The 27760-nt window shown below is 41.8% G+C and overlaps 1 protein-coding gene across 1 annotated transcript in view; it reads left to right on the forward strand.

Annotated features, from left to right (window-relative positions):
• The window catches only part of ALK (ALK receptor tyrosine kinase), a 736910-nt gene that overhangs the window by 367947 nt on the left and 341203 nt on the right, over positions 1–27760 (forward strand). Inside the window, exon 4 of the mRNA XM_016948281.4 lies at positions 20074–20275. Within this exon, the coding sequence (XP_016803770.3) occupies positions 20074–20275 (202 nt within the window). The remainder of the gene's footprint in view (positions 1–20073; positions 20276–27760) is intronic.

Here is a 27760-nt window from a genome sequence, read left to right on the forward strand (position 1 = left end):
GCTGTGAAATAGATGAACTTGAAAACATTGTGTTAAATGAAATAAACCAGACCTGAAAGGGCAAACATCATTTGACTCCAATTTTACAAGGTATCTAGAATAGGCCAATTCACAGAGACAGAAAGTAGAATAGAGGTTACCAGGTGCTGAGGGGAGGGATTAATGGAGAGTTATTGTTAAATGAGTACAGAGGTTTTGTTTGGGATGGTGAAAATATCTAAAATTGGGTTGTGATGATAGTTGCACAACATTGGGAATGTACATAATGCCACTGAATGGTATACTGAAAAATGGTTAAAATGGTACATTTTATGCTGTGTATATCTTATCACTGTAAAAAGTATTTTTTTTAAGTAGCAGGTGTTTTGGAAAATTCAAGAAAGTGTAAAGAAAAATATTCTAACCTCCAGAGTTACCCATTTAACATTTTGGTGAATTTTCTCAAGTTGTTCTGTGTGTAGAGTCATATATTTATTAGATTTTGCTAGACTGAGGTCACACTATCCATGCTGTTTTATAACTGCCTCTCTCTTCTAATGAGAGATTATGAACTTCCTAGTTGTTTATACAGCATGGTGGTTAAGGATGTAAGTCCTGGAGAAAAACCACCAGGGTTCTTTTGTCTTAGTTCTACTGCTTACTCAGTTATCAGCTTTGTGGCTATGGGAGGTCACCTAACCCTCTAAATTTGCTTCTTCATCTGTGTGAAAGAGACAGTAATAATAATACCAAGCACATGCATAGTTCAGGATTAAATTATATCCTAAATATATATATAAGCACAGTGTCTGGTACTCAGTAAAAGAAAGCTATTGTTATGAATATTTAAAAATCCTCACCTATTCTTCCAGAGAATAATTTTAATGACTCCATGAAGTACTTTATTATGTGGATACACCATACTTTACATAACTAATCTTATGTATTGAACATTTACCATTTCTAAATATTTACTCCCATAAATAATGCTGGGAAACTTTGCAAACATGTCTTTAGAAATAACTCCATTTCTTTAAAGCAAATCCTAGAAAGGAAATTATTGGATAAAAGAATATGCACAGTTTAAGGTTTTTAAACTGTACATATTTTGGTGGACTATCTTCCAGAAAGAGTATGATATTCACAGAAGCAGGAGAACAACTTTATCAATAGCAAGAAACTGGAAACAACCTAATTGTTTAAAACAACAGATTAAATGTGATGTCCAGTTATTGGACTATTACACAAATATTTATAAATATGTTTGCAAGTCCTACATAAAAACATAGAGGATGCTTACGACAACGTTAAGTGAAAGAATAAGAGAAAAAAATATTTTAAATTTTTAAAATCCTATGCAGGTGGTGAAATAAAAAACCAAAATGGAATGGTTAAGTAGTAGGACTACAGATAAATTTTTTCTTACCATTTCTTTTCTAAATTATATTTAATGCACATAAACAAGATTGATAACAAAGGAAAAATAATTTTCCTGGGAAAGTATGATTTGTCCCTATATTTGAAAGCTTTCATTGAGATGTAGTCTGACATTGCAAGTAGAACTTTAAATAAGCACCCATGATAACAAAGCCCAAATTTCAATTTTCTGGTTGAAAATTTTCAGATCCGAAGTCACCTTCTTCAGCCTTATCTATATATTCAAAAACTGTAGAGATTGGAGATTTCTGCCATATAGTGTTGGAATCAGCAACAAGATCAGACAGCCATTATTTCTCAGAGGAAATGAATCTAAAAAGACTCTAGAAATAAAAGCAATATACCATCTCTCAAACAGAGTCCAGCTGCTTTCATAAAGGCCAAGGTCCAGGGAAAGGCTCTAGCTGTCTAGTCATCTTCATGGAGCTCCTGGGCTCTGGGCCCCTCAGTCTACACCATCTTGAGCTGATAGGCAAGTTAATTGATATCTCCGAGTCTCAGTTTTCTCAACTAAAAAGTAGGTTTAATAATCATATAACTACCTTACAGGGTTGTTGCAAATTAAAATGCAGTAAACCTTGCAAAATGTTAACATATTGCTCGGGACTAATAGGCACTGGATAAGCATTAGCCATTATTATTATTATCGTCATACACTAGTTTACTTGCTGTTGTTAAAGATAAGAACAGCAAGGCCTAGGGAGATGTGACTTGTCATAGTTTAGCGGGAAGAGCCATAGATTTGTAAAGGGACCTGAATTGTAATAGTAATTGAAGCACTTTTTTATCCAGGGGCTTAGGGCAAGATACTTAATCCTTAAAGTAGTGCTAACAGAAATACAATATGAGCCAAAAATGTCCTTTTGGATTTTCTAGAAACCACATCATAAGAAGTAAAAAGAACTTCATTTTAATAAACATTTAACCCAAGAGATCCAATATTTTCATTTTGACTTGTACTCAATATAAAAATTATTAATAAAACATTGTATGTCTTCTGTACTAAATCTTTGAAATCCAGTATGCATTTTATACTGATAGCCATTTCAATTTAGAGACTAAATTTTCATCTGAAATACTTGAGATGTATTTTATAAAATTTATTCTTGGAAAATCATATTCACATACCCAAGTTGTTCCAAACATATTTTTCCAATAACTGAATTAAGTTTCAGTACTTAAACTTAAATTAATTAAAATTAAATAAAATAAATTCAATTCTTCAGTCACGTCAGCCACATTTCAAATACTCAAAAACCACATGTGGCTATTGGCTGCCATTATTAGACACACAACTACAACTGGGGATAGCATCTATTTCACTGGGTTGTTCTAAGATTGCATGAGAGAGTTTTACAAATCATAAAATGCTGTCCAAATAAATTACTTCTCCTCCAAGGTCACCCAACTAATGAGAGGTGGCTCAGGAACAAGAACCAGGCCAATGTGATTTCCACATATGGACATTTGAAATTTGAACACTACTCATCTTGAACCTGGCTTTCAATTTTTTTAAAACTGTGATTCACAGTAAGTAATATATTTCACGTCACAATGAAAGACACATACACCTGTGCATGTGTGTGTCCGTGTGTGTGTGTGCGTGTGTGTGTGTGTGTGTACCTGTAGATCAGTAGCCACTGTTATTTCCCAAAGGAGAGTTACAATGAGGATATTTTATAAATTAATTCTGCTTCTTCCTCCTGCTGGTCTTCTCCTCCTCCTCCTTCTCCTCCTCTCTGTTTAGTGCTGGTCATGACCCACTAAATTGATTTCATGGCCCATTAATGGGTTACAAACCACAAGTTGAGAAACACTGATCTTAAGAGTCCAAACTTCAGGGCATTTTAAAAATTGATTTGTTTTATGTTGCAAAGAGTAACCCTCTGTAGCCACTCGTCATAATGTTCAAAAAGGAAAAACATCCCCCCCAAGGTAAATAAGAAATATGACACTGCTTTAGATAAGATATAAGAACATAGGTGAGTTGCCCACTTTTTTGTTAAATATTATTAATTTATTCATTCAGCAAATGTTTATTGAAGAAACACTGTACTTGGCATTGCACCAGGTACTAGTGAGCCCCGGCCCAAGACAGACGGGATCCCTGTGCTCATAGAAGTTCAGCTCCAAAACAACAGAAGCCTTCGCTGCAATGACTTAGCCAGATAAGGGTCTTGGGTGTTTTGCTGTGTGTTTCCCACAACAAGAAGAGCGGAGACAGGCAGTTCAGCACTGGCATAGATATCCAATGACACCATTAGTGACTTAACTCTTTTTTTTTTTTTTTTTTTTTTGAGACCGAGTCTTGCTCTGTCGCCCATGCTGGAGTGCAGTGGCATGATCTTGGCTCACTGTAACCTCCACCTTCCGGGTTCAAGCGATTCTCCTGCCTCAACCTCCGGAGTAGCTGGGATTACAGGTGCACGCCACCACGCCCGGCTAATTTTTTGTATTTTTAGTAGAGACAGGGTTTCACCGTGTTAGCCAGGACGGTCTCAGTCTCCTGACCTCGTGATCTGTCTGCCTTGGCCTCCCAAAGTTCTGGGATTACAGGCGTGAGCCACCACGCTCGGCTATGACTTAACTCTTATTACTTTACTAGTCCACATCCCATGTTGTCAATCCCTGGTTACAAGACAGCTGCCACACCTCCAGGCATTATGTTCATATTCTAGGCAAGAAAAAGAAGAAAGAAGCAGAAAGGGGAAACTTTCCCCACAATTCCCCGCACCAGAGGGCTGCCAGATAAAACACAGGATGTCCAGTTAAATGTGAGTTTCAGATGAACAACAAAATTGTTTTTTAGCATAAGCATGTCTCATGCGATATTTAAGATATATTTTCACTAATAAAATTGTTCGTTATTAATCTGAAATGCACATTGAACTGGGGGTTCTATATTTTTATTTGCTGAATCTGGCAACCATACGAGCATAATTCTGCTTACATTTCACCACCAGAACTGTGTCACATGGCTGTTCCTATCTGCAAGGAAGCCTGGTTAAATCAAGTCTTTTTTTTAAACTTCCAGTCTCAATAAAAGAAGGAGGCAAGAGAGAAGGAAGTTGGTTGGGGACCTGAGTGAGCCAGCCTATGAAATCCACCGCAGTTCAGTTCCCCTCTGGCCTTTCTTATAGATCATATTATGGAATTTGTTTTTGTTTTTGTTTGAGACAGAGTCTCACTCTGTTGCCCAGGCTAGAGTGCAGTGGCACGATCTCTGCTCACTGCAACCTCCGCCTCCCTGGTTCAAGTGATTCTCCTGCCTCAGCCTCCTGAGTACCTAGGACTACAGGCGCACGCCACCATGCCCAGCTAATCTTTTGTATTTTAGTAGAGATGGGGTTTCACCCTGTTGCCCAGGCTGATCTCGAACTCCTGAGCTGAGGCAATCTGCCCGCCTCGGCCTCCCAAAATGCTGGGATTACAGGCATGAGCCACCTCGCCTGGCCCCGTATTATGGAATTTCTGTTTTAATCTGTATTCAGTGAGAAGGAATTGAAGAGTTTAAAAGAAGGGAAGGATAACCTAAATTAAATGTAAGAAGATGGTTCTGACTTCTGTGTGTAGAATGTATGAGGAGGAAGTTTAGACCTGAAGTGAAAAGATCTGTTAGAAGCCTAGAACATTCTAGAACCTTTGAGAACTCAGCCTAGCCATCTTGCCATGCAGATACCTCAGCTTCCTGCATGTGCATTGACTCTTCCGAAAAATGAAGAGAAATGGGTGAGAGGCCCCTGGGTGCCCCATGCAGCTCTCCCAGAGTGGCAGCAGGTGACAAACAGTGATGCCTTCTCAGCTTCCCTTTGCTTCTCAGCTGCGTGGCTTGGTTATTAACATCCACCCACGTTCCATGCTCCTTCTTCAGCAGGGGGTATCTGAGAACCACAGTAGATGGAACATCAGAACTTGTTATAATAAGGTTGAGATTTTATGAGACTCCTGTAAGGAAATGGGCAAAAAATTGCTTTTTAAAATATTTAATTAAAAAAATCAATGGAGTGCCCAGAAAAAGCAATAAAAGCTGCTACCTCTTAGCAAAAATTTTAAAAGTAACATAGAAGATGTTTATCCCTTGACATCTGGGACTTAAAGCAAAAATTGAACAATCCGATTCCAGAGCTAAAAAACCCACGTGGGAAAGGGAAAACATGACTTTGTGCTTCTCTCTCTCTCTAGTGGGTTTTGTTCCACTGAAGGCACCCTGGTCGCCCAGCTCCCTCCCTTCTGTCCTCCTCCTCCAGCAGGTGCTTTTATCTCTCCTTCCTCCTGTTTCTCATTGAATTAAATCAATTCTTTCGTTTTCATTTTGTTCCCCTTTCTCCTTCTAGTCAGATCAAGTGCTTTTCTATTTTCCTTGAGGATTACCAAAATGAGCTCTTAGGGAAAAAGGATTTCTCAGCACTTTGTCTTCTGTTTCTTTCTATTTATTTGCTTTGCCTTTTATTATCTTTTTTTGCTGACACCCCAGGACACACATGCAGTATGTAGAGATTATTGGCTCTGCCCCTTTTTTCTAAATGAAATCCATTGATGTAAAAAAAAAAAAAACACCTTTGTGTCTCACTTAAAAATGGTTTATTTTTTAACAGGGTCAGAGATCTAAAAGGGAATATATAAAAACGTACTCCCCCACACATAGACATACATATACATCCACACATATGTGTATGTTTATGTGTATCCATCTATTGATGTACACGTATATACGCACACACACATACGCATATTTTACTACACACACACATGAGCATAAATATATATTATTTCTAGGGAACTTCTGCCTCGCTTAAGTAGGACCCGAAAGGTTGTTTTGCCTTTTCAGTTTGCAGAGGCTCACTAATTGTGCAAATTGTACTGCTACTTCTAGGCTACAACTAACTCATTATCTTAAGATTAATAATACTATCAAGAAAAATCAACTCCCTTTACTCCCCTTCTCTCTCTTAATGAACACACTTGGTTTTTCTAATGATTCAGTCTCAAAAACGAATACCATTTCTCTTCAAAGTGCTTCCAAATGAAGGTGCAGAAAAGCAATACATGTAAGTCCTGGTGGTGGAGAGTAACAGAGCTAAATCCAAATATTTGACATAGAGACAGAGGGAGACAGTAAAAGTGCACAGGGACTGAGTGCCCACATGGCTCAGCTCTGCTATGGAAGCCAGGCATAGCCCTTCACCCACTGGACTGTTTCCTCAGCTACAAGGTGAACAGGTTGGACCAAATGATTTCCAAGAGCCTCTAGAGCTTTGAAGTTCTGTCTTTCCATTATCTCAATATTAGGCAAAGCATGCCAATGAGCACAGTCCCACCTCCTCTTTATTCTAAATGTCAAAATTCTGCTCTAAAAACTAAAACATGAGTTGAGGCTACACAGGATAGTAGAATTCAAGTTTGAAAAATAAACAATAAGGAGCCTCTTTCAGTGGCCCCAGTTTGCTTTGAACAATTCATAAGACCACATGAACAAAGGAAACCCTCAAATACTGCTCAGCCATGGTGAGGCCATCTAAGCCCTGTGAGTGATTTCAAAAGGAGGACCCACTGTCTGGGTCGCACCTGCCCATGCATTAGTCTGTGATCTCTGGGGACAGTCAGAAAGAAGAGCTTGAGACCAGCTGCTGGGCCTGATCCACAGAGTGGTGAGAGTGCTGAAAAGTGAAAGGAACATCTGCAGGCAGCTGGGGACCAAACCACAGGGCATCTGACTGAAACACCTTCGTAGATTTCTATCATGGACAGGCATATACCCAGTGAGTGTTCTACTGGACAGAAGTCTGGAAACCTTGCTTCTAATTGCAGATCCACCACCAATATGCTGTGTGACCTTGGGCAAGTCCTGAACTTCTTTGCTTTTTGGTTTTCTCCCCAGTACAACAAGCGATTAAGCTACGTGACAATCATGTTTATGTCTAGTTAGGACATTCTCAAAGTCAGATATGGAATGTAGCATTTTTAAGTCTCCTCAGGTAGTGAGACCAGTGCAGTAACTCAGAGGAGGCTTTCCAGGAGCGTGATTCTGCCAGAAGGAGCTGAGGTCTTATGAAAGGACAGTTTGAAAGTCAGACAAGCAGAAAAGACTTGAGAGATGATACAGATATAGATATAGATTAGACATACACATAAATATCGATATAGATAGATATGGATAAGGATATATTGTTTCTCCTTTTTTTCCATGATTTTTTCCTTTCCTATTTTCTGCAAATGGTCTTTGCAGCAGAAATAGATTAGAGGAGGGTATCCAAAGTGTGTTCCATAGAACATTATACACAGTAACAAAAGGGTTCTATGCACAAAGGAGTTTGGGAAATGTTTCATTTTATATTCCACTCTTGAAGAGCCACAACTCTTATTGGCATATCAAGGCTCTGAGAAGTCTTCAGTGAAAGAGCCTGTTTACTTCTTGTTGTACCCAGGAGTCCTCAGACTCATTTGCCCACAGAGCCTTCTCATAATACCTGTTGACATCCATGGGGCTGGTGTTCTGCGGAAGGTACTCTGGAGTTGGCACAGCATTATTCCCCAACACTGATATCTCGGGGCATGCATCTGGGTGAGGCCTGCATGCATTACACTGCACTCCTTCTGTCCAGATTCCAACCCATTAAACCTCTGCTTTTCCTTAGTTCCCACCTAACATGAGTGGCATTGTGATCAACTGAATGAGTAATAGCGTATAATAATGATTTAATAGTTTATTGTACTATGGACAATTAGCCAATGATGCCTGGATCCTGTTTGATTGATTGAGATGGAAATCCATCCATCCATGCATGTGTATACTTATGTTCTCACTCAGAGAATATGATTAAGAGGCCTCTGGTTCAGAAAAGTGGATTGAACATTTGTCTCCTCTTTTAAGATCCCACTGAAGTTATATTAAATAGAGAACTATCAATGGAGGAACAAATTCTGAATAGCAAACAGAGCAGGAGGGAAGGCATGAGCAATTTCTAGAGCACATAGAGGAGACAGAAGCTGTCCATGGAAAAATAAAGTGGCCAGAGCCCAGAATGTGCCAAAAAGGTTTAGAACAGAGGAGGTGTCCCATCTGCTGAGAGTGCAGGTAAAAGATCACCTGAAAGAAAGGATGAAGGTAAAGAAGAAGAATGGAAATTTCTCTATGGTTAACCCAGATGGCCTTCATTCCTTTTTCAATATCATTTTCCCAAAGCAGAGGGTAGCAGGATGCTTAACCATAGGGCTAGGAAAAAGCCTCTAAAACTTCAAGTGGAGTGATAGACTTATGGCTGCTAGTGGGAGTGTTCATACTCAGGGTGACGTGCCCTTTGGGCTGGCACTGGGAAGCAGTCACCTGCAAAATGGCTTGCTCCTGAAACTGTCCATCAGGCAAATTATACGTAAAGGACAAACACCATCTGTACACATATAGCTCCTGTTAGCCTCCCTAGTCTCTCCTGTTTAAATGTGAGGGACTGATCAATGATCACTCAACATGTGAATAATCCAGCAGCATGAAAAAGAAAAATCATGCATAGCAAGACAGCCTTTTCTTGCCATATGTTTCCTCCCCTCACCCTTCCATAATCTGCTGCCACCTCTCCCCAGGGGCTCCAAGCCTCTGTTCATTTCTGCATAGTATAAAAACTTCTGTCCTCTGGTCCTTCAAGTCTCATATTTTTTGTGGCTCCCATGCATTTGCACATAAATAAATTTATATGCTTTTTCTTATGTTAAAAGAAGAAGAAAGGAGAAAAAGAAAGATCAATATATAAAAAAAAAGCTGACCCCAGAGAAAACAAAGATAAATCAGATAAGTAACAGAAGCTAACTTGAAAGATAAATCTCTTAAGAAAGATTCAAGATTAAGCATGGGGTAATTAAATTATCAGAGAAATAATAAAACAAGATTTGCTAGAGATGAAAGAGGCATGTGTTTTCTGATTGACAGAGGCCAGCAAATGCCACGGATAAATTTTTGTACAGATCTGTAGCTATATGCATTGCAAAATGCCATGGATGAATTTTTATATAGATCCCTACCTAGATACAATGTATTGAAATTTTAGAATTTTAAAGTTAAAGAAAGATCCCAAAAGCTTCCAAATAGGAAAAACAGATCAATTACAAAGAAATTACAAATAAAACCAGCGTTAGACTTCTTCTTAGTAACACTGACACTAGAAAACGCTGAAGCTAGGTCTTCAAATTTTTGAGGCAAAGTTTCTAATCTGCAAACCATAACCAGAAAAGCTGCCAACCAAATGTAAAGATGACATAAACATTTCAAATATTCAATGATTCACTAAGAAATTTCCCCCTGAAGAAGTTTCCTGAGGATAGTGGGACTAACATAAAAGTCCCAGTGAAAAGAAATTTCAGAATAATAGCTGTACCATAGGCCCAGAAAGCAACTGATACAAATCAAAAGAGGAAATCAGTGTCTTCAAGACGAAGGGAGTAATTTTTTCAAGGAGTATATGGATGTGTTAGTGATATGGTAAAGAAGACAGATATAAAATAAATAGAAAAAAATCAGCTAGAAATTCCTGGAAAGACAAACTGAAAAAAACAAAACAAAACAAAAACTGATTCTGTGGGGACCAAGGGAAAACTTTCCCTTTGCCCTCCCTCTGAAGGTTCATGGAAAAATTAACCCACAAAGGGCAGATTAATTGGAGAAGAAGCACACCAATTTATTAATGTGCACACAAAGGAAAGTCACAGAGTGATTAACCCACCCCTCAGTGGGATGCAGAAGCTTATTTGCCTTCTTGAAGTTACAAAAAGAATGGGGACTTGGAGTATGGCCAAAACAGGTTATAGTTGCAAAACAGGTTATGGGAGGAAGAGAAGAGGAGGCTTGGCTAGCAATGGTGGTCTTGTTATGTAGATGAAATCTCACGGTAGCAGCTTTCAAATAGAATAAATAATAAATGTATTTTTCAGACTTTTAAAGGTATCAACCTCTCCGTTAATTTTTCCTAGCTCTGGACAAGGGAAGAGCTGGTTGCATCAGTGCAGATTTTCTACAGATGCAAATCTGCCCCACAAAAGACAGCTTTGCAGGAAAACTTTTGTTTTCTGACTCTCCAAGCAGCCATTTGAAAATATGTCAAATAAATATAGTTTGGGGTAAAATATTTTTATTTCCTTCGGTCCCCACTTTGAAGCCTTAACAAGTTTCACATATTTGGCCATGTGTGGTGGCTCACACCTGTAATCCCAGCACTTTGGGAGGCTAAGGCAGGTGGATCACTTGAGGTCAGGAGTTCAAGACCAGCCTGGTCAACATGGTGAAACCCCATCTCTAGTAAAAATACAAAAATTAGCTGGGTGTGGTAGTGAGCCTGTAATCCCACCTACTCAGGAGGCTGAGGCAGGAGAATTGCTTGAACCTTCGTGGCAGAGGTTACAGTGAACTGAGATGGTGCCACTGCACTCCAGAGCAAGACTCTGTCTCGAACAAAAAATGTTTCACATATTAAAAGCCAAGTTGATAGCTTTGGAGAGGTTTGGGTTAGAGATTGTTAGAGATAGACAAAAGAGTGGAAAACAAATTGGGATATGCAGAAAAGAGTAAATTTAAATATACCATCCCATCTCTCTTTAAATCAGTCTTTTAGTCCTGAGAATAGATCAGTTTGGTTAAACAGTTGTGTCCCATTCCAGGAGGTGGCATTGCAGGTAGGCTAGGCTCTATATATGATGCAGGCAAACAGATCATAAAGAAAAGGTATTTCTATGGAAGCAGGGAAAAAAGGCTAATGTCTGGAATAGTCTATAAACTACTTTTTTTTTTAGAGTCTCTGAAGCATCTTCAGATTTCAGTGACAATCTGACACATATTTCTGGATTGTAGTTTGAACTGGGTGTTTAAACGAACTTTGTGAGTTCATATATTACTGGCTGTTTATATATAATTTGCTGTGGTAATTTTTCTTGAAGTTTATTTAAGTGGCCTATCTTTAGTTTGCAGGGTTTTAAGAAAAGCACAGTTTTAATTTCTAATAATTTCTAATAATTTCAAGTTAGAAAAATGGAAGAAAATTTGAAAATGTTATTTTTGGAGTCTTGTAGCCAAGAAAGAATTCAGGATTCAGTCTACATTGTGAGAAAATAATAAAAACTCAAAAATAATGGACAAGGCTGGAATCTCATAACAGAGTTATGAGGAGAAAAACCTATAGGGTTTTTTTTTAAAAAAACAAAACATAATTCTTCTCTTTAGTCCTTTATTTCTACCAAAGACAAATAATGGTATGACAAACTTATATGCAAAATAAGTATTAGTTTGATAATATTTGGCCTGATTATTCATATAAAGCACAGCAAGAACAGTGATTGGTCATAGAGGCTCTTATAAGTTAGCTTTGTTGGAACTTTTTTACAAGGAATCTAAGATTAGACTTTTTAAAACCTCGAGGCTAGAAAGCCAAGCCAAGGATGTGCCACTTATCTATATCTGTAATACCTGTACAAATTGGGTGAATTTTTCCCTTCTCAAGGTCTTAAAATATCTTGAGGTTTCTGGGCCTGTCAGAAAGTGACATCTTTTACTTACCACAGGTCAGGAACCCTATAAAGAAACTGTGTAGAAAAGGTATCAGGTCAGACTTTTTAAAGGGCTTCTTATCAGCTCAATAAAGTCAATCTAAATTCCTCAAAGCAGTCTGATCATATTTGAAAATATACCATTTCAGTCAAGGCCTTGGTAAAATAACCACTATATCCAATAACCACTATATCCGCTATTAACTACTATATCCACTATTTTGTCCTACAAAAGAAAACAGATTCTAATTGAACTTGTGTAAATAACTATATTGCCATAAATTAAGAATACTTACAACTTTTCAAAATTCTGGAGAAATCAGGTAAAGAAAAAACTAAATGTTTTAATTTTGCTCACAAAACTATACTTTACCCAGTTGTTGTTGTAAGCTATAAGTAGCTCAAAAGAAAAAGTTTTCTTAACTTTAGACAATAAAGCATAAAAAGAATCAACAATGTTTCAAACAAAAAGAAGTCATTAGAAATTATTTCAGTCCTCTATTAGTTCAGTCCCGTGTAATTAATTCTTGTCCCACTTGATGTTGTGTTGGCAATTTTCATGAACACGTCAGATTATTAAAATTAGAGTCTTGAACTTTTTTTACCTAGTCGAATGATATGATCTCCAAAGTTATAATACCTGTGCTCAAGAGAACCTGTCAGAGTCCTTTCAATGAATTACCTTAAAGAGGAAGCAAATTTTGGACAGTAGCTGATTACAAACGTTTTTTTGAGAATAATCAAAGTAAAACAATAATTGTCTGTAGATTAAAGAAAGACAGAAATAGCTATAGTGAAAGACACGACTGGCAATGAAATTTGGTTATTTTTGTGGCACACGACAATTTAACATAATCTTAATTATTGCTGATAACATATACCGAGACTTATTTCAAATATGAGACAAATTAAAATGTGCCACAATTTTGACAAGTAACAATGCAAGAGAGAGAATTCATTTGATCCTGATGCTGGAAATATATCCTGCTTGGAGTAGAATGCATTCTTGGATCTATAGAGAAGATTATAAATATAACCCTTATTCACTGCAGTGAGAAATATATAGCCATCAGTATAAAAGGTCTGTTTATTGATTTTCCACACTTAGGATCAACCTATAAACAAAACACAAAATACTTAATCATTCTTACACAATCTTGACAAGGTAAAGGAAAAGTACAGCTGATTTGGGAGGGGGGTGTGGAAGAGTAAAAGTACAGGAAAGGGCAGGAAGACTAAATAGCCTCATCTTTATAGTGAGAAGAGTCAAGTGATACTGCCTGGAGCTGATGGAAGAAGTCATAAATATATCACATAAAGTTAAAAACATAAGGTGTAGAAGATAATTTTTAAAATCAAGAACATTTTAAAAATCAAGAATTATGAAAGAGATATTGTTATTTTTCTTATTGTCCTATCCATGTCTAAAGTTGTCACACCTGCAAGGAAAACTATGATTATAATATTTAGCATTATGAAGGCAGCAACCTAAAGAAATTAGAAATCCTTAAAAAAAATTTTTCCAGTGTGTGGAATGTGGTCAGGTGGAGCAGAGGTTAGAGGCTGTTTTAAAAAAAATTATAAGCAATTCTGTACTATTTGATTCCTTGTCATGTGTATTAGTTCATTCTTGTGTTACTGTAAAGGAACACCTGAGTCTGGGTAACTTATAAAGAAAAGAGGTGTAATTGGCTCATGGTTCTGCAGGCTGTACTGGAAGCAAGGCAATGGCATCTGTTTCCTGAGTGAGGGCCTCAGGAAACTTACAATCATGACAGAAGGCAACAAGGAGCCAGCATGTCACATAGTGACAGCAAGAGCAGGTGAAAGAGAATGAGGAGGTCCCACACTCTTTTAAACAACCAGATCTCACATAACTAACTGAGCAAGAACTCACTTATCACCAAGGGGGTGGTATTAAACCATTCATGAGGGATTTGCCCCCATGATCCAATCACCTCCCACCAGACTCCACATCCAACATTGGGAATCACATTTCAACATGAGACTTGGAGGGACAAACACATCCAAACCATATTATTTCACCCCTGCCCCCCCAAATATCATGTCTTTACATTTCAAAATATGATTATGCCTTCACAATAGTTCCTCAAAAGTATTAACTCATTCCAATATTAACACAAATATTCCATGTCCACAGTCCAAAGCCTCATGTGGGACTCACCTATGTGCCTATAAAATCAGAACAAGTAATTTACTTCTAAGATACGATGGTGGTACAGGCATTGGGTAAACATTCTTGTTCCAAAGTGGAGAAACGGACCAAAACAAAGGGGTAATAGACATCACACAAGTGTGGAACACAGCAGGGCAGTCATTAAATCTTAAAGCTTCAAAATAATCTTCTTTGACACCATGTCCCACATCCAGGGCACGCTGCTGCAAGGAGTAGGCTCCCAGGGCCTTAGGCAGCTCCACCCCTATGACTTTGCAGTGTGCATCCTCCATGGCTGCTCCCACAGATTGGAGTTGAGTGTCTGCAGCTTTTCCATGCTAAGGTTTCAAGCTGCCAGTGTCTCTACCATTCTTGGATATAGAAGGCAGCAGCCCCCTTCCCACAGCTCCACTAGGAAGTGCCCCAGTGGGGACTCTGTGTAGAGGCTCCAACCCCACATTTTCCCTTGTTATGGACCTAGTAGAGTTTCTTTGCCAGGCTTCTGCCCCAGTGGTAGACTTCTGCCCATGCCTCCTATGGCATTTAGATGGGAGCTGCCAAGCCTTCTTCACTCTTGCATTCTGTGTGTCTGTAGGCTTAATACCAGATGGAAGCATGGCTTATGTTATCCAAAGTGGTGTCTGGAGCCGTACCTGGGCCCTTTTGAGCCATGGCTAGAGCTGATATAGCCAGAATGTAAGGAGCAGTGTCATGAGGCTGAGCAGGGCAACAGCACCCTGGGCCTGGACCCTGAAACCATTCTTGCCTCTTAGCCTCTTAGGCCTCTGAGCCTGTGATAAGAGGGGCTGTCCCAAATAGTTTTGAAATGCCCTTGAGGTCTTTTTTTTATTGTCTTGGATATTAGCACTTGGCTCCCTTTTAGTCATGCTATTCGCTTTAGCAAGTTGCTCCACAGGCCACTTGAATTCCTCCCCTGAAAAAGTTCTTTTCCTTTCTACTACATGAGTAGTCTGCAAATTTTCCAAACCCTTATGCTCTGCTTGCCTTTTAAATATAAGTTTCAAGTTTGTCATTTCTTTGCTCCCATATCTGATCATAGACTGTTAGAAGCAGCTAGACCAGTCGTGAACACTCTGCTACTTAGAAATTTCTTCTGCCACATACCCTAAGTTACCACTCTTAAGTTCAACCTTCCACAGATCCCTAAGGCATGAACATGAATGCAGCCAAATTATTTGCTGAGGTGTAACACAGGTTACCTTTACTCCAGTTTTGAATAACTTTTTTATTTCCATTTGATACTTCCTTAGCTTAGTCTTCACTGTCCATATTTCTATCAGCATTTTGGTCCAAACTGTTTAATTAGTCTCTAAGAAGTTCCAAACTTTCCCTCATCTTCCTGTCTTCTGAGCTCCCCCCGCCCAAATTCCTCCAACCCCTGCCCATTACTCACTTCCAAAGTTACTTCTATATTTTCAGGTATTTTTATAGCAAAACACCACTCATTGGTGCCAATTTTCTGTATTAGTCCATGCTTGTGTCACTGTAAAGGAATACCTAAGGCTGGGTAATTTATAAAGAAAAGAGATTTAATTGGCTCATGGTTCTGCAGACTGTACTGGAAGCATGGCAATGACATCTGTTTCTAGTGAGGGCCTCAGGAAGCTTGCAATCATGGCAGAAGGCAACAAGGAACCAGCATGCCACATGGTGAGAGTGAGAGCGAGAGAGAAAGGAGGGGAGGTCCTAGACTCTTTTAAATAACCAGATCTCACATAACTGAGTAAGAACTCACATATACCAAGGGGATGGAGCTAAACCATTCATGAGGGATCTGCCCCCATGATCCAATCACCTCCCACCAGGCCTCACCTCCAACACTGGGAATCATATTTGAATATGAGATTTGGAGGAACAAACACAACCAAACTACATCACCATGTTACCACCATATCAATTTGATTTTTAGGATCATTGAGTACCTACCATGGGGCAAGCATTGTGTTGCATACCAGACATTTAGAGGTGGTAGCAGCCTTATAGCAGAAGCATCTAAGAAACAAATGATGCTAGCACAGGAGCCCTTCCTAGGGATGTATGTGTGTAAATCGGGAGAGAGGAAGGCAGGGCAGGGAACTACAGCTTACTTCCTTACATCTTAGCGGGAAAGTTCATGGAGTATTTGGCCAATTGATTAAAGCTGTTGGTATATAACCCTCAGAGAGGTGAATTATGAGAAGAAGAGTTTAGGACTTGGGGGCTTGGAGACTTGACTCAATTTCTTTAGATTAATAATATTCTAGGCAGGCAGATAGAATTACTGACAGTTTGGGGCTGTAAGAATCCTTAGAGAGACTGTATCCAACCCTTTCATTTTACAAAGGAAGGTTGGTAGTAGCAGAGCTACTTCAGTTTAGTCCTTCTGATTCCAGGTTTAGTCCTAGATCAAAGGAATTCCAGACTAAGACACCTGTCAACACAGGGAACTGATTTTTATTACATACCTACCTTGAGCAGGCACAGTACTGCCTACTTGATTCATGTTATTTAATTTAATCTTCACAACAGCCATATGAGGTAGGCTCTGCCCATATTAAATTTGAGCAAATTAATATTTAAAGTGTTTAAATAATTTGTCTAAGGTCAATAACTGAACAGATATAAAATAGTTTGACCTCTAAGTTCATGACCCTTGGGTTTTGGCCCATAATGTGAGCCCTGCTGGTTGAGATGAGAGCAGCACATTCCTACACTGGTGACCAGAGGTAAAAATAAAAATCATTTCATATTTAATCATTAAACATATCAACACGATGCATAATAAAAGAAACATGGTTGTGGCGCTGTATGAGCAGAGCTCTTTGATCTGCCTCTCCACACCCCCATGGCCACACTGGGTGAAGGTCTGTGTGCTGCTAGACCATCCTTCTTAATTAGAAAGGACCCAAGGAGACTTTGCCTAGCCTCAAGCTATCCTGAGCAAAATAAATAGAAACCAAAAAGAGAGAGAGAGGAGATATAAATTCTTACTGACTTTAAAAGATTTATACTGACAATATCCCAAGGAGCTTATGAAATGTATTTTTTCCCTTATTTTTGGTAGAGGAAAGCTGCTGATGAAGAGATAGCTCTCAACTATAGAGTTCCATTGAGAGTGAAAATACTTTAAGCTCAGTCGCTTATTGATAGTCCGGTTGCAGAAAATAAGATTCATATAAACATCATCTCACATATTAGAACTGGAAAAATAATCTATCTTCCAGTCAGCTTTGAAAGAGTTCCATTATTGAGGTGCCAAATTTCGGGGACAGAATTTACATGCATGGCCACACCCAAGGGTGGAGAGGAGCAGTGATACAGAAAGAGCCCCTAGTCCAATACCTCAACACCTTCAGCTGGATTTTTGAGCTTCTCATGCATGTGCACATGTGCATAGCAGTAATCTTCCTGAGAAGAATGGAGATACTTTCTTTATTTTGCCCCCATCCTTCCCTTCAGTAGCTCAAAAAACTCCTGGTTTCTACTCAACATTCTGCCAACTTGAGAACATCAGAGAATGGTCTCAGACCAGGACACAGTTGCTGCTGCTCCCTTATGTGTAAATTATTATCGGACATGGGACTGTCTTCATCCTAACCCCAGGTCATACCCCCAAAGAGTCTGGAGCAAGACTCTGTCCCCAGAGATACTTCCAGGGTCCTCACGTGCTCTGCACAGATACACACTACCCTAGTACTGGAAACCCCAGTCATCCACCCTCAACACATTGCCTTTGCTTACAACAGTAATATAGCAAACACTTCGAATTTGCATTTAGTCACATTCTTGCCCTTGTGTGGACTTGTGGTGCAAGATGAGGTTGGGTCAATATTAATTCCCTCTTGCCCCCACCATAACAGATCAGTTCTCCTGCAGCACCACTCTGATGGTGCCACTCTCCTGCTCAAAATATCTGGCTCTCTATTATCCACAAAATGAAGCTGGAAATCTTCAGCCAAGAAGCAATGCTCTCTGTGGTCTGGTTACACCTCCTATCACCCTGGCCCTCCTTATTTCTCAGTCTTCTCTCCAGTGTCCTACTCTGCAGCCAAACATCATCTACCTTTGTCCTGACTCCTCTTCCCTTCAACTTCTGCACAGTCCATTCTGCCAGTATCTTTGTTTTTCTCTCCCTATAAGACCTGGCTCAAGGGTCTTCCTCTTTACGGATCTTCCCACCTGGACCTCCTGTCTCCTCCTTCCTGAAGGCTCCCAACATGTTTTGCCTGGATGTGTGTCTGACTTTATGACCTCTATTTGTGCTGATAGTTCTTGCAGACATCTGTGCACCCCTGCCAGACCTGGAGTTCCTTGAAGGCCACAACTGTGTCTGTCACGTCTATGTCCTCAGGGCAGAGCCAGTGCTTGGATGTTTGCTCAAAATAGGCATCCATTAAATGGAATCTGCAGGCAGAAAGGAGTAAGGAAGGGACCGAATAAATGGATTTGGTCTGGTGTCCATGTGCCTCTCATTCCCCTTCCTGCTCCTCTAACTTCCAAAGCTATACATCCTGGCCACAAGTTACCTTGGCCATGTTTTAGGCTGAAGTACACAGTGGGCCAGTGAAAAAGAAACAAGGAGAAGAGTACTGCTTAGAAGTCCAGAAATCTGGAGTATGGTCTTAACTTTCAAACTAAGACTTTGGATAAGTCATTTCCCTATCTGGATCTCCAGTCTGCTTCCCTAGGAAAGCAAGAGGACTGAATTAGATGATCTTCCCAATTCTTTGTCTTTGGTTCTAATCCCTTTTCTTTTCCTCTGTGCCCATGACAAGAACATTTCCTCTGCTGCAAAATACTGTCATAATGTAGATTATTTACGACAGTTGTAGATCACTTTTCTTATATGCCATGCTGAAGCTTCCCAACAAGTACAGAGGGTTCACGTTCTCGATCCAGCTCAGACACAGTCTTGTGCTTCATCCTGATTTTAACCAGAGGTCGCTTTTACTTACTTTAAGAAAGTTGGAAACCTCCAATTCCTGGAACAACACCTTCCTTTTGAATAATGCTTTGCCTTGGTAGGAATCCCCCTCTTTTATCTGCACCATTGTTTATTGCAGGCTGCTAGTTTATTTGCCTATTTGGGAAACTGGGTTATCTGCAGAAGGAGACCTTGGAAGTGCCAGGAGTAGTTTAAGAAGACTGAGTACTCATTAGCTGCTTCCCACTGTGGAAGTCAGGGATCTTGTTGAAATAGATTTCTACTGCAAAAGGAGCAGCATCTAATGGCCCAAAACTTCAATGCAGAAGTGAGCAAGTAAAATTAATGTATCAGAAGGAATGCCTGGAACAATATAATGGTGGTGTGCTTTTACACTGACAGTAATCCCCATGAATGTAGGTTTCTCGCAGGTCATTTGGCCTGTGCTACTGGAATCAAGATTGGCTTGCTCCAGAGGGAAACTCTGCCACAGGCACAACACCAGGGGAGATTTGTAGGGCTTTTTCTGTGGAGACCAGTTGCAAGTTCACATGACTCATAGGCTCAAGAGCTGAAATGAACATTAAGAGATTATTGAGTTCAGCCAACCCTCTCACCCCATTTTACAAGGGAGGAAACTGAAACCTAAGAAAGTTAATGCTTTTCCCAAGATCATTCAACTAGTAAGGGAAGGAACAAGAGTCTTTTGAAATAGATGTTTTTATTCCTGTTTTGCAGATGAAAAATCGAAGCCTCTAGGACACAGAAGTAGGAAGTAGGGGAGCTAAGGTTCGAACCTTGGTCTGCCTGATTATAAGGCCTATGTCTCCAGCCACTGTCCACCTGCATCAGGCTATACTATTTACAAAGAAAATCTAAGAACGGAGGAGGAAGGCTGGGTGCATGCAGAGAAGGAGATAATGGCCTCCAGTATCTCTGATTTTGATGCCATTTCTCTCTAAGTCTTGCCACAGAGCTACTGCTGGTCTTACCTGAACACATCTGCAGATTCGTTTTCCCTGTCTCTTTCCAGGCTCCTTTCTCCTTCTCAACACCTCAGCTGACTCCAAGCACACCATCCTGAGTCCGTGGATGAGGAGCAGCAGTGAGCACTGCACACTGGCCGTCTCGGTGCACAGGCACCTGCAGCCCTCTGGAAGGTACATTGCCCAGCTGCTGCCCCACAACGAGGCTGCAAGAGAGATCCTCCTGATGCCCACTCCAGGGAAGCATGGGTAGGTACTTCTCCATGTCCAAAATTGATTTTATACCAGGTGATTTGGCTTTTGGTTACACATTTCCAGAGTCTGTGACATCTACTTACAAACTCGTGATTGTCCTTTAATCGGTAGGTCCAGGTTGAGCAATTACTACTAATATCCCTTAGGTAGTGTCTTGGGTACTGATTTGTGGGTCCCTCTGACTTCCCTGGCTAGTGGCCCTTCCAGAGGCCAGAGGACCAGCTGCCAGAGTGGGGATTTCATGAGTGGGTGTTAAAGATGTTCATTTCCCAAAGTTCAGATACAGCCAAGAAGAAAATAGCCAAAGAAATGTTAAAAGTCCAGAATGAAAGTAATTTAATATGGTAGAAACCAGGTTTTACCAGCAGAAGTTGGGCAGGAAGGGAAAAAACAAAGTATTTTGGCCATCCAAGCAGGTTCTATGGGAGTTTGGTACCCCAGAGCAGGATTAGTCATGGATACTACACCAGTGTAATTCAGTAGGGATTGGAACAGAGCTTTGTGCTACAACCACCAAGACATGTGACAGTGGAATCCTCTAAGCTTTCTGGAGATACTTACTTGCTTACTCAGTGATCCATCAGGCCTCTGTGGTAGTGACATTGGAAAGCAAACTTAAACTAGGGCACTTCTGTGCCTGGCTTTTGTTTTTCCATTCCTTAAGTATAAATACCATCCTATGACCTCAGCGTTGAGGGACCCCAGATCTGATTACTTTAGCAACAAGGATCCTTCTTTGTGACTTGTTTACAGGAGAAAAAGCCCAAATGTCTAGCTATGCTTAGACTTGGCTTCCTTCTAAGAGAATACCTTTTCAGAAGGGTCCCACTTGAACGATGACTGTTACCCATTCTCCATCCCCATGGTGTGCAGGGGAGAGATCCTGCCCGTTGCTTTGGCAATAAGGCTGAATGGCCTCCTTCGTAATTTCTTGAAAGTCTTCTCCCCACTCCCCGCCATTAACCCATCTGTATTTAGTTGCACTTAGAAGGACTACAAGCTGCTGCAGTCTCATCAGGAATGAAATCTTGACATCAAAAAGAATGCTCTCCCCATTCCTAAACTCATATCCATCTTCTTGCCTCTGAAATGCCTCTCTGGGCTGGCTGAGAAGGTCCCAGCTACCAAGGACTCTTGCTCTATTCACCAGATATCAGTGTGGCATAGCAGGTGTCTGGGCTGCCCCTTGTTTGGGACCAGCTGTCTTCTGGCACCAAGCCTCCCTCCAGCACAGCTTCTCTTTCCAGTAAGAAGCCTGGATGGGAAGACTTCTTATCTGAGGGCAGGGCTATGTGCCATCCTATAGGTATTTGCCCAGCCTCATATTCTGAGAGCTGCATATTCTGACTTATCACTCTCAACATTCCTTCCTTCCCTACCAGGCCTGGCAGAGACCAGGGAGTGCTGCTTGAGGCTTCTGAGCCCTCAGGCATCAGTCCATTGTGGTGCTGGTGGCGGGTGGGAGGATTCACTGATGTGGCTGGGAGAGGTGGAGTTGGAGTCTGAGAATACCCGTGAGAGTGAGAAAAGGTGCCAGAGGGGTTTCAGCACTTCTTGTGTGGCCTGGCCTGTTTCCCTGTGTAGCATAGTCAGGAAAATAACTCCTCGGGTATGACTGGCCATAGGGCCTTGCAAATAGTTTTTCCCTCTTTACCTTTCTATGCTCATATAGAAAGTCAATTCTCATTTAAAAGAGGAGAAAACTGAGGCAGAGAGAGGAAATAGGAAGTGATGTGGTCCAAATTGGACTCTTTCCAGGAGACCTAAGCCTCTTAGGGAGAAAGGGTGGAGTTGGGAAAGAGAAAGGGAAATATGAAAGAATCTTGGAAAAAAAAAAAGCGATTATTTTGATTATTTGATCCTTCAAGACAAATGAGCCCTGGGACTTGCCATGTCAGTGCCTTCAGGGGCAGCCTTCCCTCCACATGATGCCATGGTCACCTGCCTCAACGTCCACCTGGCCACCCAACTTATCCTCTTCCCAAGGCAATGCCTCCATCACCAGAGGAGCTGCTCTGTCCTCTGGAGGGTGTGAGTTGAGCAGGAGAGAGGAATTGGGACTGAGCTGAGGCAAATTCAGTGACTTGATGGCTTTGTCTGGGGCAGAGTTTAGTGAAGAGCAGGAGTGATTCCAGATTTAAAGATGCCTGGGCCAGCCTCCTCACCTCCCATGAGATCTGTGTGGTGAGGGTAGAAGGTGGCAGCAGAAAGGACAATCAATAGACCATCCACTGCAGCGCAGAGCTACTCTCGTGGGTGCCTTGGCCAGCTGCAAGGAACAGGGCATTTGCCCAGCAAATCAAAACTTGCCCAGCTTTGCACTGTTCAGAGTTTGGGATCACAAAGGATGGAGATTTGCCTGCTCTCTGATTATGGGGTCGCTGCTAGTCCCAAGAATCTTTGGATTTGCAATACTCAGCAGTTTGCCTTGCCGAAAGCTCACTCTGTTTAATGTCAGAGATGACCTCACTAGCATAGTGCTCAGAGCAGCGAGGGGGACACAGTGATATCCTGGTGATGTTGAATGTGATGATTACAAATGGGGCTGGCTTCCTCTCATAACAGGAGACGGTGGTTTGGGGACCACTATTTGGAAAACAACATTCCGTGTTTGTAGTAACGAGGGAGGAAGTTGTAATAATAAAGTCGGCTGGGGAGAGCCTGACTCAGAGGAGTGGGCTGAGGAATGACAAGTCAGACGCCACCAAGTTCCCTGGAAACCACTGTGTCGTGAGCAGGCGGTGCCGGCTGTCGTGCACGGGTGGGGCAGGAGCAGCAGACTGGTTGGAAGCACCCGGAGGCAGAAGGCAGGGGAAAGGCAGTTGGAGAAGCACAGCAGCTGCTGCCTTCCTGGTTGCCTGGAAAGCAGCGGAGTATATGAGGTCTAATGAATCACAGAGCATGAGTGGCCACGTTGGCCAAGTCTGCCGGGCTTTGGCCGGAGTCTCGCACGGGACAGACAGATGAGTGCCCAGCCTGCTCATCTGCATGGCCAGAATGACCAGAGAAGCAAGGAAGCAGAGAAACAGCGGCTATCAAACAGCCTAGGCCCGGCTGGTCACAGAGTCACATAGGCATAGGACATCTTAGCTAGAAATTAGTGGCTGTAGAGTCCCCATGAACTGAATGAATATGATAATACTTATGTAAAATGGTGGGCTGTGAAATGGCATATGGAAAATGGCTCGCACAGTGCCTGGCTGTCGTTGGCACTAATAAGTGCTAGGTCCTTTTGGGTTCAAACATTCATCTCACCATCATGGATTGAGTGCCTCTTGTGTGGCAGGTGCCAAAGACAACACAGCCGAAGACAACAAGGTCACAGCTTTCAAGGAACATCTAGTCCAGTAAGGAAGACACAAGCAGAATAGCAACAGCACGTGCTTGTGTGAATGTTTTAAAATTGAGGCTCGTATTATTAAGAGGCTGCGCTAAGATCGCTAGTGGCAGATCCAGCAGAAGCAGCCGGCTAGGGAGCCACCCACTGCACCACACTGCCATTCTGATGTGTCTTAGAAGATCAATCCAGCAGCAATTGTCTGTGTAAAATTGGTCCTCTCCTGGATGCAAGAACGCAAGCTTGATGGTGGGTGGCGTGTCGGTCTATAGGAGACACTCTCCAGGGCTCCTACCCAGAAGGCCACCTCGAGTCTTGTTTCCTTTCGAAGCACATGACTTTCTCCCACAGCAGCGGGTATCTGGGGACTTTATTATGTATGACCAGAACTACACAGTGTGTGGAGGGAAGAATTGGGCCCCGAGGGGATAGAAGTTGCCAATCATTTGGATTACTAATACTTGAAAAGATATTTTAAACCGAAAGTCGTTGGAGAAACTCAGGCTTGAGCCAAGATAAGCTGTCAGGGCATTTTAAAGCACAAATAAGCCTCAGTCCAGAGGGTGGTGGTGAATTGAAATTCTCAGCACAAAGCCTTGCCTTTCTGCAGGACCTCAACCCCTAGACCCGGAAGATACTTGAATCTAACCTCCTCCCCTTTCCATGTTGGTTTCCTGATGGGGAACATGAAGCCCAGGTGGGTGATGTGATGTAATGTGACGTGATGAAGGTCAAACTGCAGGCTCAGACCGGGCACAATGGCTCACACCTGTAATCCCAGCACTTTGGGAGACCAAGGCGGGAGGATCACTTGGGGCCAGGAGTTCAAGACCAGCCTGGGCAACATAGCGAGACCTCCAACCTCTACAAAAAATATATATTTTTAGTTAGCCAGGCATGGTGGTACATGCCTGTAATCCCAGCTATTCATGAGGCTGAGGCAGGAGGCTTGCTTAAGCCCAAGAGGTTGAGGCTGCAGTAAACTGTGATCATGCCACTGCACTCCAGCCTGGGTGACAGAGCAAGACCCTGTCTCAAAAAAACAAACTAACAAACAAAACTGCCGGCTCGTGGCAAAGCCAGGACTCATCTCCACAGTGGCACCCTGGAAAGGTCTGTTTCCCAGCTGCCCAGCTGCATCAGGAAACCCTCAAACTCACTGCCCTTAGATTAAAATCTGCAGCCACCCTCCCCAAGTGAAGAAAAATTTGCGTTCATGCTGGGTACCCACACAGCTACCGCGCTTACTTAAGGCAGTCAGTTCTGACCAAAGATCCCAGCTTTAAAACCAGTAACAATCCTAATAGGAAATGTGCCAAGGTAATTTCACTCAAAAAGATATTGATTTGTGGCCATCAGGAGGTATGGTTTCAATCCTGATTCCGCCGCTAATTTGCAGCATGGTTATGGACAACCACAGTATTGCCCAGCCGTAGCTTCTTACTTTCTAAAGTGGAGGCTCTGGCTGCCCTCTGCTCCCCTCTTCTGTCCTGGCAATGCCAGCAACCTATCCTCAGATGCCATCCAGGACTAGGGCAGCAGGAAGTAATTCTCTCCACCCCAGACTCCTGCTCCCTGGACAAAGAGGAACCTCCCTACTGGCCCACTGATACCTTCACCACTAATGCACAGAACCCTGGCTGTTCCTGTCAGTAGACAGGCCGAGCGAGAGATGGTCTCAGGGCAGGGCACCTGTGGAAAGATGCCACCAGGTATTTGCTTCTGAAAAGGGACCTGATTGCTTTTCCCAGGCTGCTCTAGGTTGAACTTCAGTCAGCCCAGGGCAATGTGGCAAGTCTTGACAGCTGGGGAAATCAGAGCCTGTGGCATTCAGCCTCCATGGTCAAAAGTTCTCTTCGAATCTTGCCTGCATGATAAACGAGATCAGAAATAAAAAAGGCGATCATTTATTGAAACTGATGCCCTCAAGTGGCAGTGTCACAATGATTTAATTTCAGGCCCAGCTTTTTCTCACTTTCAAAGTCATTCATAGAGTCAGCTTCTCTCTTTTCCCCCATGGTCTGAATAACACACTAATAAATATACAATAAGGCCTTTAATGTCTAGGTGATTTACACTAAAAAGAGAGAGCCATTCAAAGGCTCTAAAGATAATTTTTAAAAGCCTTAAAACTCACCCCCAGGCTTGTCAGGGGGATATTTCTCAGACACCTTGTTACAGGAGCCATCACATAGCTCGAAGTTCTCTGAGCACACAGTGGGCAGGAGACTTGAGCTCTAAGTATTCTTGGAGGAAATTCTTCACACACAATATGAGCTTGGACAAGTCTCAGAATCTCTACAAGCCTCATCTTTGTCAAATGGTAGTAATTGTGCCACTCACTGGGTTGTCATGGGTTTAAATTAGATCAACAAGCAGAGCAGGTGCTGATAGTGCCTAACCCCCTGCCTCCCAGGCTGTCTGTCTAAGGGACACTCTCCTCTCAGGCTGCTCAGGGTCATGGGAGAGTGGGCAGGAAGAGAGCCAGGGTTACGGATTTCACTTAAACCCTTCCTTCTCAGAGTAACCACTTGTGTTCTCCAAGATGGATCCCAAAGTACCAGTCCCACTGAGTATACCTGGATTTACCATATTTCTCCCCACTTTAAGTAGTAATATTGAAGCAACTACTAAAATGCTAGTCCTCTTAAGAGGAACTGGACCTTCAGCCATTAACATAGTAGGTCTCAAGCTTTAGTAATACAAGTGAGAACTACACATTTTACCAACTTCATATAATTGAGTCTCATCTTTTTTTTTTTTTTTTTTTTTTTTTTTTTGAGATGGAGTCTTGCTCTTGTCACCCAGGCTAGAGTGTAGTGGCGTGATCTCAGCTCACTGCCAACCTCCGTCTCCTGGGTTCAAGTGATTTTCCTGCCTCAGCCTCCTGAGTAGCTGGGATTACAGGCCCCCACCACCACACGTGGCTAATTTTTGTATTTTTAGTAGAGACGGGGTTTTACCATCTTGGCCAGGCTGGTCTCAAACTCCTGACCTTGTGATCCACCCACCTCGGCCTCCCAAAGTGCTGGGATTACAGGCATGAGCCACCGCACCCGGCCCGAGTCTCATCTTGAGCTATTCTGATTTTACTCGTCTTGGAGTGGGCCATGAGCATATGTATGTTTAGAAAGCTCTGCAGGGATTCTGGGTGTGCATCAAAAATTAAGAATCATGGCTCTAACATCTCAGCTTGAATTGGTTGATCACATAAGCGGGTAGCTTTATATAACCATTTACTAAGCACTGAGAAGAAAAGTAAAAAAGAAAGCTTAAAGACTTGGGAGGGACTTGTGTTTAAGGTGGAGAGCCATTTTTCTCCCACTTATGGGTGGACAGGCTAGTGACAAGGTTTCCACCCCTGGCCTAATCCTGTCTACACAGTCCCTGAGCTGAGGTAGCTGGAGGGTATCCAAGGTCATGAATGTCACTGGTCTCCACAGGTGGATATACTCTAGACACATCTGTTATTCTGTCTCTAGAAGGACTATGACTTCCAAAGCCACAGGGGAATGAGAAGAATACAGATGGACTAGAGAAGCCAAACCTCTTAAAGCCAGAAGGAAGCTCCATCCCATTCTTCCATTTAACTATCCATCCATCCATCCATCCATTCATCCACCAACCATCTATCCATTATCCATCCATCCATCCCATCCACCCACCTATCCATCCATCCATCTACCCATCCATCCATCCGTTCATCCATCCATCCATCCATCCACTCATCCATCTACCATCCATTCATCCATCCATCCATCCATCCATCCATCAATCCATTCATCCTTTAATCCATCTATCATCCATTGATCCATCCATCCACCCATCCATCCATTCTCTTTGTACTTCACGTATTGACTCTCATCTAGGTCCCAGGTTAACAACAGAGCCACAGCCCTCCTTTTTGTTCTCATGAAACAGATACTATGTTGTTAATATTCATGGTAAATATCTGTACAGTGCATGTTCAGTTTGCCAAGTGAGTCAACCTCTATCAACTCATTTCACCTTTACTGTGATCTGTACCATTCATATTATTCACCTCCTTTATAGAAGAGTAAACTGAATCTCAGAGAGCTTCCATAATTTGCTTATAGTCATGGGTAACACAGGGAAACAGATCTTCTGGGTCCATTTCTTTT

This window comes from Pan troglodytes, chromosome 12 (assembly GCF_028858775.2).
Source record: "Pan troglodytes isolate AG18354 chromosome 12, NHGRI_mPanTro3-v2.0_pri, whole genome shotgun sequence".
In the NCBI taxonomy this organism is placed as follows: domain Eukaryota; kingdom Metazoa; phylum Chordata; class Mammalia; order Primates; family Hominidae; genus Pan; species Pan troglodytes.